The 17,066-nt window shown below is 38.9% G+C and overlaps 1 protein-coding gene and 1 long non-coding RNA gene across 2 annotated transcripts; both read right to left on the reverse strand.

Annotated features, from left to right (window-relative positions):
• Positions 1–462: 462 nt before the first annotated feature.
• LOC124183827 (putative riboflavin kinase) lies at positions 463–2,350 on the reverse strand. The gene is made up of 4 exons (XM_046572892.1): positions 2,211–2,350; positions 1,756–1,907; positions 890–992; positions 463–773 (listed from the first exon to the last, which is right to left on the reverse strand). Exons 1-4 carry the CDS (start codon positions 2,296–2,298, stop codon positions 580–582), a joined length of 537 nt encoding a protein of 178 aa, XP_046428848.1. The 5' UTR covers positions 2,299–2,350; the 3' UTR covers positions 463–579.
• Positions 2,351–13,116: 10,766 nt separating this feature from the next.
• On the reverse strand, positions 13,117–14,104 carry LOC124183225. Its single transcript, XR_006870945.1, has 2 exons — positions 13,671–14,104; positions 13,117–13,331 (listed from the first exon to the last, which is right to left on the reverse strand). It is a non-coding gene; the product is annotated as an uncharacterized LOC124183225 (long non-coding RNA).
• Between the last annotated feature and the right edge of the window lie 2,962 nt (positions 14,105–17,066).

Genomic DNA, 17,066 nt, shown 5'->3' on the forward strand with positions numbered 1-17,066 from the left:
CTGACGATTTCAACGTCATTCTATGCGCGTGAGGTCACGTTTCAACATCTGCTCAATGGGATGCAGTCCTGCTACGTTTACGATGCTAGTGACGCAGCCGCGTGGGCGTGTACAATTTGTCTTTACGGGATAATTATTAACCGCGGCAAACGGCATTTCTGTACGTACGTATATACTCCCTCTTGTTTCTTTCATACCTGTCGCTGGTTATGTTCTCCTGGTAACCTCGCGATGCGTTCTGCACCAGCTGATTTATGACCGGCCGTAGCGAGTCGGGGAACTCAACCGAATGAAGGCTGTGACGCTTTGTTAGGCTGTTTATTTATTTCTACGTTTCTTATCCGTGCATCTTTCTCTTATTCTCAATTCGAAAAAAAATTCAGTTTTCGGTCAATTGGTTTAAGACTTGGACCAGGAATGCAAAAAATCGCTACTTTCCAAAATACATTGAATGTTTATTGACATATCTCAGTATCAGCATTTTGTTTTTTTGTTTTGTTTTTTAAATACGTGAATTGAAACAGAATGTGTGGGAATCGGTATTGACTTTAGTTTTCCATTTCAACTCGTTGTTTGTTTTTACGAAAGTATGCAACTTTCGACATGATTACAAAGTCCTCTTCGTCTTGTTTTTTGAACACCCTCTGTACTTTTTTGTTGGTCATTGTCGTCTTCGGTGAAAAAACAGTTGGTTCGATAAACCGAAAATTTTGATTCGTTAAGGAGTGCGTCGGCAGCGTCAATATCCGCTCGTATTTCCGCAATTAGATCATCTACAAAGAATGATATTATTCTAGATTTTTGCCACTGTTCATTTTCAGGATCGTTAGCTTGGAAGCGTTGTAAAACGTTAGCGTTTCTGAATAAGGGAAAAATTTGGTGCATTTACCAACAGAGTCAAATTTTTTTTCGGGCCTCAGATAACCAAGCATTACAACTCTTAATTCTGCTCCGTAAAAGTCGTCTTGAAAATTGTGCATTATATGTGTCTCCTGAAAAAACAAAAATGTAGAGACATAGGAAGAAATTTTTATAAATACAGTCCATTAGAGCTGAATTATTACAATTATAATAAAAATATTACGATATTGTTTACAGAAAGAAAATAGCGACAAGAAAAATAGATGCACTTTCATTTGCCATAATCAAATGGGGAAAAAAATAATCAAGAACGGTAATCATTTGGTTAGATCGTTTCAGTAATTGTCCGATACAACACGGCGTAATTTACCCATCGCAAACTCACGTGTTTCTCATCTTTATAAATAAATGATATATCGTAATTTGGTCCGAGAATTGTCATGATCTAAACACGAATACAGAAAATAATTAAGGTCAACGGTACTGTCTGCAGATCGTTGATGAGAAAAAATTTTGATGTTGAGTTGAAGAAGGTCAGATACTTTCATTCGAATACAGCCGCGGGCTAGTCGAAAGTATCCGCTGATGAGACAACGATATTTTGACAGAGGTCCGAATCGGATCGTGCCTAAGTAGCCAACAGAAACAAAATTATTCCTCTTACACGCGGCAAGAACGAAGCTTTTCGAATTTTGATTAATCACGATCGTCGGACAAAGGTTTAAATAATTTTGTATCCCTGTACCCGATTATCGGAGGATAAAGACGCGAATCAATACGGATTAACGGAACATCAATTTATCACGATGACAGCACAAAAGTAAACTTCGGTTTATAATTTCCGCATTGCAAAGAACTCGTAGTCGCATAAGTTCAGATACACCCCATACGTACCATCGTCTTCTGACTATTTTCGTAAAAAGGATTCCAGCCTATGCTCATCACCATCTTATGAACTTCTTCCTTATTGACAGATGCGAATCCGCAATAGACACCGGTGGCAATTTCCTTAGGCAAATTTTGCACTACTTCGTCCGGATAGTTTGCTGTTGATAATTTACCAGATTTAAGCATTCTCACGAACTTATTTTCCACCGTTATTTAACACATAAGAAGAACACTTCCGGCTAGCCATTTCATGCTATCCACAACGTTGGTTCTCGAAGTGCACATTTTCTACGCGATTTATCTTCTTTTGTATTAGAACGAACGTGCACTAAATCAAATCGTACCTGACAGAAGAATTACACCCGCAACGCGGTGCTTCAAGTATAATATGCAAGTAAAGCTATAAAATTAGAAGATGGAAGATCGGACGTTACGTGAACAGTTTCGAATAATACGTTAACCTGTTGGGATTCTTAATTCTCTGGAACCTCGGCCGAAGCCTTTCACTATTGGGCCAACTGCGAAATGTGGTAAACCGGCTTGAAACATGCTCTCCTCTGCGCTGTAACTACTATCGTTATTGAATGAAGATGGCCAATGCAATAATCGCAAACACGTACATACCGTCGCTCAGTTGCGTAACGTGACTCGCTAGATTACACCTTCAAATCATCGATTAGATACAATAAATAAATTCAGCTTCACACACAACTCATCAATAAGATAACACCGATCAAGTTTCTAATCGGCAGACTAATCTGTGAACCGTGTGTTTTCCGTCAGAGAAGATAGTCGGATACTCTCGAAGTTGATACCGTGATTGAAAAAAAAAATAAACTAAGGGACCAAACGAATGTTCTGGAAACGCCGTATAACGTCTCTCCGAGACACCAACTCGAGGCTCATATTGTCCTAGTGAATTTATGCTCGAGTTATTCGCACCCTCGAAGCGTTACCTCGACTGGTTTTCATTTCATCCGCGTCTATTTCAGAATTTTACTGCTTGATACCGCAGCATTCGAAGGCCATCTACTGGTAATTTCTTTGGTATCTACTTGCCACATGCACCGCACAGTGCAAAATCGCCGATACGCATTAACGTAGGATACGTTTCAAAATTTCATGGCAATCTCTTCGGACGAAGGTAATCTTCGGAGGATTTATCGCTTCTCCAACTTCTTGCTAAGTGTAGACGATGCACAACCAACCGTGGCTAGACACACCGAAGCGCATGATTTGGTCGTTGAATGAACATTTTTTTTTAAATTTCACTAGGTCCGTTACATAGAACGACGAAAAATAATTGACACGTATTTTTTCTTTTTTTAAATCGCGTAATTTTTAGCGTAACTATATTTATGCACATTGTGAAGTCACGCGTCAATTTCAAACTGCTTTATCATTGTTAAGGAACATTGGATTGAAAAAAAAAAATAACAATAATGCGTTTCAATTTTTGTGACGTTTTATCTGACGTATCTAATGGAATTTTTGATTCAACGACCTAACTGGTGCTCTTTCCGCAATTAATCAATGGGAGCGAAGTCGAAGCGTCCGCTGTCTTTCCAAAGTATAATTTTATGCAAAGAAATGTTATGCACCGCGCCAAGCCGGTGCGGATAATGCAGGTAAAAAGTGCAATTACAAAGACAGTCTCGCATTTAATATTCGTCTCTGATCGCGACCCGGATGACCTCGAAATGTCGTCCAAGGTCGAAAAATTGACGGTCAAACACGACGATTGCAGCGGTTAATGCAATGCGTCTGCGGGGCAAAAACGCATGTCACGGGAATATTTTTTATTCGCGTGTAACTCGACGGCCCAGTTACCAATTAGCAATAGCCGACGCGTGTGCGTGATGTTGAAAAGAAAGGAGCCGAAGAGGCGAAGAACAACTGGCTGCTGCTGGTATTCATCACGTGATATTATTCTCATTGCAGAACAGCGAATAGCTCGTTGAAACCGCAAATGACGCAACACGCCGTCCGAACTCGGCCATGCAATTAATCGGGCGGTTAATTATACGCGAAGTAACGCCGCGCCTGTTGCCCACCTTTTGCCTGGTAAATAAATGAATATACCTGGAGTAATGTGCAGCAGGATCCAAACCGCCGGCGTTGCAGCGTCCCTGCTGCGCTCACGTGCCGTTAAAGATTTCACTTCCACTCTCAAGTAACGTAATATTTATCCGTCTGAACCCGGCTTTTCTTCTCCGGTTCTGTATGCGAGGAAAGACGCTGGTTCCTTAAAGTTATGACAAGCCCCGGACCACCGAGAACAGGATTGGACGGCTCCGTTCGACCGAAGCTTTTGATGGATTACACCATGCGGTCGTCTCGAGGTTACAGAGATGCAGTTGGCCTTGTTTCGCGATTAAATTCATTGATATTTCATTGATCTCTTGCGAAATTCGCGCGTTGAGATCGCTCTTGCAACGAAATCAAACTCCGATGAGAAAAGAAATAATAATAATAGATTAAATAAAATCTCACGAATCAATTACCACGGTACGGTGAACATGGGATTAACTAGTTTCCGGAGAACGAACTTACTTATTTCACTTCATGTTTCCAGTGAAGTTGTGGAAATTGCAGGTATATACCTACCACCTTTCCCCGAGAATTTCTGTAGGTATTCGACTTGAGCTGGCACGTACATTATACACGTATATATATATATATGTATATACCGCAGTTTTGTTCCAGATCGCTGAAGACTTTAACGAGTCGACTGGCGAACTTTGCCCTTTATTACACCCGCATCGAATAACCTCAGGCACGAAGTTTACACGCGGTTGGACCTCCCACCGCTTGCGGTTTGCACGCTAAATTTATGCAAATTCCACGACTCCATATTGGTCTCGTGCTGAGAAATCCACAGGCGGTACATCACCCGTACTCATGCTTCTCTACAACTTGTTTGCACATCTGCTTATATCGTCGATTTAGCCGGGATTTACTATTTTACTTGCCTTGCGTGGGATTTATATTGACAAAACTGCGAGTTTGATTATCCCGCGTGTGAAACTTGCTATTCGTACAAACCGCTTCGCGTGTTCACATAAATGTGAGTTTGACGTGATTTGTGTCAACGAGCAGTATTTCGGAATTCGAAAATTAAATCAATTTTGAGATGTTCGTTAAGCTTATCGATGCTCATTTCTTTCAGTTGGTTATTCAACGCATTTCAGTGTAAGTGTTTCAATTCGTTTGAAATGAAGTCAGAATTCTTAAAAACAATCGGATCGTTTTATCTGAGTTTAACCTGGTTTCCTGAAATTTCCAGTGTAATTTCCAACCGAACTCATTGCGATCTCAAACGATCAAGTGTTCAAATCATTTCTCCATTTTAATCTTACGATGAAAATAACAAATTTCGATGAATATTACAAGAAACAATGTGAGAAAAATTTTTATCTCATTAATACGATGGGTTTCGAGATTTTTTCAAATATTGAAGCAGCAAGATATTTTTCCAAGAAGGTTCACAGTGACAGATTTAGTTTCGAACAGCAAATCAGCTCAACTTCTGGGCGATCTATCTTTCGGAATTAGATTTGAGAAAGAAAGATTTTTGTTTTTCGCGCTTCAAGTTACTATTTCCAAAATTTAATGAGCCCGAAGCAAAAAATCCCGGCTAACTGTGATTCGAGAAACTTGAATCAATTAAAATACGCGGAATTTATGGCTAATCCCGTAACCTTTTGGAGACTTCCAGGTAACAATTGCCAATTGAATATTTACGCATATAAACGCAGGTGAAATGATTTATAGTGCCAAGTTATACCTGCCGGTGGAAAGTAAGAGTGTAGAGCGTATGTAAATACGTGTGTATGGGTAAACACGCGCGTGTATCGAGGGCGTCTGTGAAGTCCATTTAGATAAAAAGTGCATTAACTATGACGAACCAGAAGTTCGCCGAGACAGTATAGTATCTTGTTATATTCCGGAGTATGCTTTTAACATTTTTAAAACTCACATCTGTACATTAGTCGGTTCCACGATTTAATCTTCGACTTGCGTGATTTATTGGAAGCTGGAACGGATATTTTTGGCTGTATCCTGGTTGCGAAAAAAATCTCTTAAAAATGGGCCTTATCTTCGTGCGACATGAAAGCCTTGATTATTTCAAATTGCTACAGGACAGAGTCGAAGAAACTCGGGATCAATCTGTGGTCAAACTTTTTCATCGACAATCTCAGCCTCAGGGTCGATTCATTATTCGATCTTAATTATTGAAAATCGATGAATAATAACTTCGAAACAACGAATACCTTCATTTCTAGGTAAAAAATTATTATTTTCATTTCCTGTAGCTTGCGGCCATACCCTGGTATTTTTATCTATTCACATATTCTTTTCCCCTTTCTCTCCTGAGACACCGGAATCAAACAGCCTTCATCGAATTTATCATCTCCTTAACTTATCACGCGGAATTACATATGGCTTGGTGAAAGGCTTGCTTTGTACGCAGAATAATCGTCGAAATTCACGGAAACAAAGTATTATGCAACTGCTATTGTTCCCTGAAAGTAAAACGTGAAACGTGAAAAGAAGTCGGCTTTAATCACGTTTCCGTTAAAAACCCAATGGGTCATTCAATTGTGAATTTGATCCATCACAAGGAATCGCAATAGGCGAACTTAGGTTATTGGATATTTTTTTTCTATATCAACTCTAACATAAGCCTCTACACAATTCTATTCTGCATCTTTCCATATTCCTTGCAGGTAAGGCCTTAAAAGTCTTGCCATCTCCCATAAGTGATCGGAGGTCGTCACTGCGCGCACTATAAGTACGTGTCACTGCTGTATAGATTCATTTGTTCCATTATTTCGATTTATGCCTGACTTACCCTGAGCTAAGTAACGGCTCCGTTCGCATGATGATTGTGTTTAAAATCCAGTGGTAATAATTGATATCAGTCATGTTTGTCACTGTGGTACAGAAATAAGTTTACCGATCATGACCCGATTATACTCGAAATGTACAGTGGCTGCCTGAGTTGAATCATGCAAAATTTTAACGTCCGAATTTCTGAGTCCACCCGAGCAGCTGCCGCAGCTTAGCATGGATCTTAATATATTGAACATTTATGCCGGCGGCTATAAAGTAATGAAGCTCTTGTGGATTGTACTCACAGAAATTCAAATTTCTTCCCATAATTTGTCATCGAAGGTGAGTACGACGGTGATCCTCCGTAGATAGTGCGTACATAACGTATGTGCGCATGTGTGTACGCTTGAGTAAACACGTATATGGTGGGGAAAAAAGTGGGAAGAAATGAAAGAAAATGAACGACCAAGAGCAGAGAACGTAAGTCTCAACAGCACACGAAGCGATATTTCTTAAGCGCAGGCTTTACGGGGCTGTGCGAACTGACCCTCTTGGCCTCGGTACTTTTTTAATTGCGACGAACAGCCACTGCAACCAACCAACGAACCAACGAACCATCTCCGAACGAGATGATGCTTATCCCGCGAAACTTCTGCTCTTGAGAATAACTTAAACTACCAATAAAACGAACTCAAATAAACCGTTCAGAAAACCATTCTGCAATACGGAGATTAACGCAGTTTCTTATACAGCCGTATGAATTCGATATTCAATATCGTCCTGCTTGTCCCTGACACTTGTCTTATCATTGATCAATTTACTATCCTTTTCTACATTATTTGAATGCACTGATTTTACTTCGAAAATATTTTAGGCTAATCAATCGCCTCAAGGGAGATACTTTTTCATCCTCTTATACGTATCCGTACTTTAGAAATTTTGGAATCTAAATACGTCGAAGATGTTACGAGGAGCTCTGACTGGACACTTTCGAAAACAAGGATACGTAAACGATATCAATAATAACTTTTAAACTTAACGTCTTAGGTGAGGTTAGCCACATGTCCAATTTTTATAAGCTCGATACGTGAAACAAATGTATAGATGATAATATTAAGCTAAAAGCGAAAGTTTTTACGATAATTTAAAAGTCCTACTTAATTTATGGTTAAATTTTTCTTCAAAGTGTGAAGCAAGCGATATATGATGGATAGAAAGCACATAGAGAATTATAATACAGAGAATATCAACCAAATGACATTTGGTGAGTACAGCCAATATTCATTGAACTATAACTCTTTCGTGCCATCGGAGTTGGGCAGAAAAAAAATCGAGAGTTAGAAAAGAACCTCAATACAATATGTGGGTATATATAATGTTGTAAGCGTGATGCCAGCTCGTGCTCAAAAAAAGGATTTCAAACCGAAGCGTAAGCACACTTGGACAGAACAAATAATCTGGAGATATTTGAAATCTCGGAATAAAATACGATAGGCTAACTACCCACTGTTTGAACGGTTCTCTTGAAAAACCATATATTGCGTCATCGAACGACTATACATCCAACCGATTCTCATTTACCTTATTTCCATCGGGGTATCCTTCAACGGCGACGAAATATCATAGGTCAAGTTATCACTTGCAAAAACAAACATAAATAGAAATTAGAAGAAAAAACAAAACTTAATTATTAAACGATTTGTGCGTCTGACACAGTTCCGTAAGTATTATAATTCCCAGCAGCTATTCGTGAAAGCGATGAGCATCGGTGTTAACCTAGCGAAAAATCGTCGTACCATTAATTTAAACTATCATTTTGTAGCACTTGACTTAAAAGTCACAGAAATCTCACGTTCTTCAATGTCGACAAGTACTCGTCGACACTGTTTTAATTTCGTTTACATTTTCTAATTTCTGTCGAATTTACCGTTGAACATCTAGAAAACCAATATTTGAAACAGCGGCATTTACGGCAATACGAAATGTGCATCTGTAACTTGAAAAATGTGTCAATTTTGACGCAAGGAACAAAATTTATCATCTATATTATTATAAAAATCACTTCCAACGGTGCGAAACTAGAATCCTAGAGCGTTCTTTTCCTTTAGGCTATATTTTGCCGCGACTATTTCGCTTCGATCCAACGCTACAGTCGTTATTCCGTACCCGGATTTGCGGTATCGCTATAATTATTGCAACGGCATATACGGCGTATATAATCATACCGCATGTAATTTTTCCATTTCTTTGAAAGAACTCGACCACTGTAAAATTATTGATTCTCTGCGCATTCGAATAAACGAAGGCGACATCGATTCTCGGAACAAAGGAAAAAGGTATTTTCTAAATAAGAGGATACGATTTGAGAAGTTGTAATAATCTTTTTTGCCTTTCATTAATTATTATTGTTCGCTTAGTATGCAGAAAAAAGACCATAAACGCCTCGATTCAAAAGTAGGATCTCAGTATCGCCAATTTTTAGTATCGAATCGAGATCCAATAGTTACTATAGGTACACTGAGAGAAATTTTTAGCTCCGGTTACCGCTCAGTCCTTAAGTATTTTCATTTTTTACCACAATCGAAAAATGTAGTTCTAGGTAGAAAATGAAAATTAGTTTTCTAGCTGTTACCAGAAAGTCTGGTATCCGTTACTATTCTTTCTCATTACGATCACTGTTGCTATATTTTCTTGCAACTGTTGCGAAAATTGAATGCTTGTGCAACGATAAATTGACGCTAAAGCCTTGTTTAACTAAAAAAGTACACTAAACCTCAGAAACTGATTTTGCGTTGCAATTATCAAGAAAGGATCGACAATAGCGCAAAATGGTTACGTGTATCTCGTTTTTCGTAGTCCCAACAATATTCAAACAGTTTTTCTAACGATACCTGTTTTACTGAATTTTTCTAGTTACCACAGCAAATGAATTTTTTCTCACTGTATAATAACGCAATGTATAAGAAATAAATTTGTCGAACCAAGTTAAAGTATGCGACAATTTCTTTAGCTCTTAATGGACCCACCTTTGCTATTATTATTGATACTTCGATCGTGATCTTTGTTAGTGGCATTACCATTTATTTTTGTACAGACCACTCCGCGGCACGTGCTGCGCTATCTTGGCGCATTTATCAGTTACGCGCTTTTACACTCATCGCATCACACGCACCCTGGAGACGTGTCAGATTTCACGGTCTGAGGATTATCTGTATCCGCCTCGGAAATCCCAAATGCAAATAGCAAAGAATAAAATAAAAGTCACAAATCAAACTGAATCACGCTTGCGTCACTTCAAAGTCACCTAATATTATTCCAATCCTAATCGACAGTCGTTATGTTACATATTACATGTATTACATACATATACCACACACATATAAGCCCACCGTTTGATATCCATACCGACTTGTCGATTCTATTAGCATTCAATTATTTACGTATATTTTATTTGTTAACTTTCGTTCAAATCGTTTACGCATTTCGAGAAATTTCGCGAACTTCAGCCGATATGCAGCGGGGAGTAATTAGACCAATAAAGTCACCTCGCCTACTTCGCAAAGGATTTATTCATACCGCAATATCGAGAACGAAGCTCATTAGCATACGATGCTCGAAAGCACTTAAGCCTACAGGTTTAATGCGACTTCAACTCCTTCAAGTCAATCAGTATTTCGGGGCCACGCAGCCCGTAACCCGCGACTAATGTTCCAGCCTGACCTGTCGCAATCTAACAAACTATCAACCGGCTACTTCGTTTTTTGACATCTTATTATTTCTTTTCACTCCTTTTTTCCAGCAATAATTACATACCCATCACCTATTCGCATCAGGTATGTACCTGCATCATGTTCCAGATCGAATCGCTCGGCTACAACGCGTCATATATGCTCACGTGTGAGCTTTAAGCACGGATTTTGAAACATAATTTTTGACAATAGCAGCAAAGTTTCTGACACCACTCATTTATTTGCCGTTTTGCCAGTAGGTATTATAACAATTTCATCCAAGCGGTAAAATTTGAACGACGAGTACACCGATGTATACTTATAGAAATGCAAGTGGAACGGGGAAAGTGAACTGCAAAACGCGTGATTGGATTCGATTATAGTGATTCCAGGACTCGGTGTAAACATAGGCAAGAAGCTGCGAGTGAGTGCACGTCGATGCATTCCCCACGAATCCCTGTTACGTAACATCGACTGTTTCAGCAATTCAGTTGGTTTCCTTCGACTCGCCCAGTCGGGGTTACTGTGTAATTTATACCTTTCGGTGTGCAAACACGAAAAATGCAGATCTCACTGGATTGTGGACTCGTTGCAAATTAGCCGCTCTTACAGAGACCAGTGAACTGTTTCAAATGCATGACTTCCAAGGGCGCGCTAAGGCATGAGAAGGAGGAGGAACTAAAAGAGCAAAAAATGCAGCTATTGGTAAGCGAAGTGGAAGCAGTAGAAACACAAAAGAGTCAGATGGTTGCATCGTGACATTAAAATATTCCTCACAAGTGGAAGCTCGATATTGCATGATCGTTACATTAACAACAGGGCGTTTAAAAATGAGACCTATTTTCGCGGATAAATGACTATTGTTTCATGAATTCATGCAATTAAGATTAAATCCTATAAACTTTGTGACAAATTTTTGTGTCAAGCAGATTGAAATTGCGCGGAAGATGTAGATATAAAAATTAATTCGTGTTGCCCGGTAGGCTGTAGAACAAGTTGTCTACACTTGAGCGTAAAGAAGCCAAACGTAATCGTGCATTCGGAATAATTAAAAGATTAACATACACGTCGAGCTAATAATTACCTTACGCGTATACCTATCCCACATTTCTCTTATGCCAGAAACTCAGCGTGAATACCAATCGCAAGGAAAGGCACACTCTCATTAAACAGGTTATTTATTCAGTACTATCTTCATTAAAACTTCCACAATACAAACAATATTATCCAGTTTTGGAAGGTTCGATAAATATTTAAAGAGCTCTCTCAACCGAAAAGACATCGTTACATCCCGGTGTGAAAATTACATGGGAAATACATTCCATAATCCGTCTGTAAGTAACTGATGATTTTCTAATTTGTTTCTTCTTTCTCGTTCATTGCGTCTTCTCGCTTGTACATCTCCTATCAGTACGAACGGATGATATCGAAGCTTCTTTGATAAGCTAGGTATGAACTGTACAAATTTTTTCGGGTCAACCGGGTGAACCTCATTAACCATTGATAAACATTCGGCGTGACTGATCATCGCAAATACTTATAACCAAGTTCCGCGAATGAATGAGCAATTATTCACAGGGCGACGAGAAATTTTTTTTTTTTTTTACTTTACATTTGAATAAATAAATTTTGATTCCATGCATCGAATAATAACCAAAATATTCATTTATTGCTTATAAAGTTTGCTTTCGTTATTCTTGCGGTGATTATAATATGGGTGCCTGTTGGGGAAAACAAGAATGTTTTCGCCAAGATGTGACGACCTCGAACGACTTTATCAGAGGCAGTGTAATGAGAACATCATGGGAGATTACGTTTTGGGTTCGACACGAGAAAGTTCAGACAAACATAGAAGAAGTACGAAAAATATTAATTTTTCAACGTTGTTTATCGATTCTTTGACATTTGGAGTTGATTATTAAATATTATGTTTGATTAAAAGTAATTGAAATGCGAAACTGAAGTTTGTTTGCCAAACCGTATATCTCTCGTGGCAATGAGTGTAAAAAATACCTAGTGCAAATTAATTTCAACTATCTTAGCTTCTGATAAAACCAGCGAGAATTTAAAAAAAATCAAAGTTCGAACAATCACGCAGAAAATGGTTGTATTATGAAAGCAAGTTGAACTACACCAATACAAATGACCGTTGAAAGGGTTCAATCTTTACAGCCTGCTCCAAAAGTACGAGATTTGGGGGGGGGGGGGGGGGGGGATTTTACCCTCTTTGCCTGTCGGGGTTTTTTAGTTACAATAAATGTTTGAAAAAATAGGTAATTTTACTTAAAATCCGAAATATCGTTCTCGTATCTACAAAAGCAAACTTTATTTAATAAAACCATTTTTTCTTTCATTAGTTACGTGGAAAAAATCAAAATTTCACTTTTGGAACCCAAACCCAAAATTCGTGTTCACCGTTAATTACAAGGATATTATATGCGTTCTACCGTCTAAGCTTTTCTTGTAGGATAATTACTGACTGGCGTCTACCTACCGCTGAAATATTGAATCGGCAATAAACACCAACAACAAAGTGAAGGAACCAGTTTAAATATTAACCAACTCCCATAGCATATACGTGCTCGTATACTTATCTATGTCTATTTATCAATCGGTCTGACTTCATAGTATAACATTACACTCGTCAACGGTGACAGAGGTAGAGACTTCGGGTAACAAATAATTAAAATAACCACTTCTGTATTTGCATACATCCAATACCTGCTGCCGAATACGCGACGATCAGCTGTCGTAGCCTTTTTTTTCAATTTATCAAAGGGACGAAAAAACGAGATAGACGAAATTAAACTTCGCATCTACGATGACGAAACGCTTTATTTTTTATACTTCAACGAGTGTAATGTAGTACGACTATTATCCACAAGACAACCAATATTACTATTGCAGCAATTATAACGATCCTGCTCTGCTGGAAATAATTCGGTGGCGACGGTTGAATCACTGTGTGTACTGCTCCTGGTGACGATCCAGGCGGAGCGTGTATCATTCCAGGATGGCCTGTGGTGAATATTATTTCTATGAATAAAGTCTGACGGAGTCAACAGACACGCTTAATTTTGATCTTGGGTATGTTTGACGACAATTTTCAATTTTCGTATGACAAATCAGCTTCCGCATATCTTTCGAAAGTTGCAATTAAGTATCGAATATCTTAGTAATAACGGTTTTAAAGTGTCGTCGGTAGTTATACATTATCACACAATGACGGAAACTCGTCGATATCCGGTATACATTATTTTATACATACGCCAATGAATGTAACGAACGAAAAAACAGCAAAAAACAATTGTTCCGATAAAAATCACGGGAAAAAACACAATGCTGTACTACACTCACGTATGATGTTGCCCATTATTGCGGTTAGCGCGTGAAACTCTCTTCGAATATCAAGTTTTGTCCAGTTTGGTGGCAACGAATTGTTGGCTACTGACTGCAGTTGACTAATGTAATACTCGACGCTTGGCCGAGTAGCGACTTGGCTTATCTAATAAAACCGTGGAACAAATTCGGAAGATGAGTCACTCATTAGCGATCCAGTAATACAATATGACCGCAGTTATTGCGTTACAAATTCACATGATTGCGAAACTGCGCATGGCACTAAATTCTGTAGTCTGATATGAACTTGAATTAAAATGCGTAGTTCATTGGAATTCTCTCTATCTTTATACAGCTGTAAGATGCTCGATCAATCCAAAATTGAAGTCCCCCTGTGTATTCGTAGTATGTAAGACGGGACTTGATGACGTTGACGATAATCGGATCGCGATGACAACCTTCTGCTCGCACCGCGACGGCGACGTTGGGTGCCACTGAAATTTGTTCGTTGTGCCCCTCCAGTGGGCGTACAAAAACAGGACTATAAAGGGATCAGGGTACCAGGATGGATTAGGAAGCTCCTGGAGCGGTACCCCATAGCGAGTTATAGCTGGAGGGGCTGAGGTGGGACACCCTACATAGCAAGTTATAGGGTCGTCAATCAGCACCATAAACCTGACAATGGAAACACCGTAAAACGAATAGGGCAGCATGGCTTAGCATCTGGTCTTCGCGAGTAGGGAGGAAGTAGGCTAACGTTGCCGCCAATGTCACCGATCCATCATTTTATACTGGAAAAATTTCTCTCGATACCTACGTGTAATTAATGTACGAATCTAGTGATGTATTGCTGTAAAAATCATAGAGGATTTTGTGAGCATTGTCAGCTGCGTAAGTCCGGCTATGGGTACATATTTCTTCAGCGTAATGGTGTTCAGATTGGGCTCCATAACCCAGCTACACGTGTCTGGTCCATTCATTTATTTATCGCGATGAGAAATCTTCGAAAGTTGATTGATAAAACCTATCTCAATACCTCATTGGCTATTTATCACCCATATAGCTGACAATAACTAATTTCAAACGTCATCGCACGGCGGGGGATTTATACGCACATGAAGCTATAATATACTCATGTGTCGTTGCCTGCATGACCACCGAATTAAAGCGTAAGTACGAATGTAGTGATTCAATCCTCGATAAAGATCGATTGTATTCTCGCATCGTAAATCGAAACGTCGTGGCGTCTACTTTACTTTTTTTTTTTTTATTCTGGACATATATGTGTTGACGGAAACTTTCTATCACGTCAAGTTTTTGACTAAAATTGACCCGGTTGGAACAAAAGATACTTTTTCGATCACTTTCGGTAGAGCATAGCTCCAATATCGAACATGACAGGTAAATTCTATTATAAAATTCGAATTGAGCGTCATGACAACCTGTTGGGAGTATCTTCGTCCGGTCCACGATGCAACAAAAGTGAATCTTGTCGAGAGCAATGAATTCTATACGTGACTGCAGGCACTTCAGATTTATATATGATTTTTGTTTCTTATTCATGTGTGCGCGGTACGTAAAATAGTTTAATGTTATTTGGGAGGCTCTCTCTCCAGTTACGCAAGCAATAGATGTTATAAGTACCAATGTACGCTATATCACTTCGAGCTTGCAATTTCTACAGCACTAATTACCATTCATGTTATTCGATGTAGCAAGTAGCAGTTATTCCTTGACTTGTTGCTCTATCGGTGTCATTTACTCGGCGTTATGTCAGGCAACAAACAGGCATTGAGCAGCCGTGAAATATGGTAGATATGCGGTCCGTACTGGGCGCATTTCCGTGCTTGACAGATTCGTACAAGGCAGTTCCTAATCGAATACCTTCCAGTTGCGGTAACGCTATCAACTACTTGGTGATTGAATCAGAAAAAATACTGCAATTATTTATTACAGCATAATGCACTTTTGCCTAGGATTGTGATGCACACAATCCTGTAATCATTCGCATTCATCTTATATCTTGGGGGTATGTAGATATACATGCATATTGTATGCCTATATTATGATTCAGTAAGTTATATTGAGTAGTGATAAAAGAAAACAAAAAACTTCTGCCAGAGCTTTATGAGTTATACTATTCTCGAGTGAACGATATCCCACTTTACACTCTAATAAAATTACTGTCATATCAGGAAACTACAATTTCGAACATGAAATTATAAGCACTCACCGACAATGAATTATTTACTATATGTATGTATGTACGTAGGAAATACTTCTAATTTCTTCTTAGCAGAATCAGATTATTATATTTACATAAAATGCTGGACTTTTCATCGTAGACTATAAAAATTTTCAACGCAAGTCTAATGATACCCAAATTCGGTATCGGTAGGGTGGGAAGCATCTTCTTTCTATATGTGTACCATTTTGTACAGTATGATTACCTGTGGTCATATAATGATGTAATGTCTTTTGTAAACTTACCCTAGTAGCGTTCTGAGGTAAATCTGCCTATAATAAGCTGCAACAGCAGATACGATGTGTCTACTCCCATATTTAACTGCAGGTCTGACATCAGAATCTGCATTATTCTAAGCGTTGCATAAATCTGTTGTTAGGTGGCAAAAAGTTTCTGTCAGGGAAAACTCTGTATTGATTCTATAGAAAGACTTCCCACAGAGTTTTCTCAAATTTTTGCGACTGAAGGCAATGCTAATAGGATAGATGTTATCCACAGTGCAGATCAAGCCAAACGTATTAGCTTCAAAATTTTTAGTGAAAAGTACAGCAGGATAATTCTTGAATCTATTAAAAAGTGATTGAAAATTACTCTTATGTGTAAAAATAATTCATTAGTATAATCTTGTTTGAAAATAACTACTCAATGTATCGTATTTTGCACGGAAATGGCGTACATTTCTAGTTCGCTTGCAATTGGAAATATGGATCGTGATCTATCAATTGATCGAACAAGAATAAATATCGGAACCATTCCGAGTACCGAGTAGCCTGATCACGCCGTTAACTTACCGACGTACATAGATCATCAGTTAGAAAGATCGCGTCCAGTTTCTAGACGTGCAACGTCAGCAGGTAAGGTCAACTGGTATGTCTTACCCGCGTGGCAAATACGAAAATCTCGAAACTCGAATGGAAACAGAAATTTGTCATTTGGCCATCTTCAGAGAAGACCCACGCTTGCTTGTTTTATGCGTTTGTGGTATCAGCCTCTTCCGACACAAAACAAATTTTTGAACCCAATTATCGATGGTGAAGGTATATCGGTAACCGCGTCTTTGTCACTCCGTATACTACGATGTCGGGACACTGCAATTATTTCCACGCTCTCATCTCGCTCTCGCCAGCTTCAGAACATTACGCCTGACGCCGTGTGCGACAGCAATTCGG

This window comes from Neodiprion fabricii, chromosome 1 (genome assembly GCF_021155785.1).
Source record: "Neodiprion fabricii isolate iyNeoFabr1 chromosome 1, iyNeoFabr1.1, whole genome shotgun sequence".
Classification (NCBI taxonomy): Eukaryota; Metazoa; Arthropoda; class Insecta; order Hymenoptera; family Diprionidae; genus Neodiprion; species Neodiprion fabricii.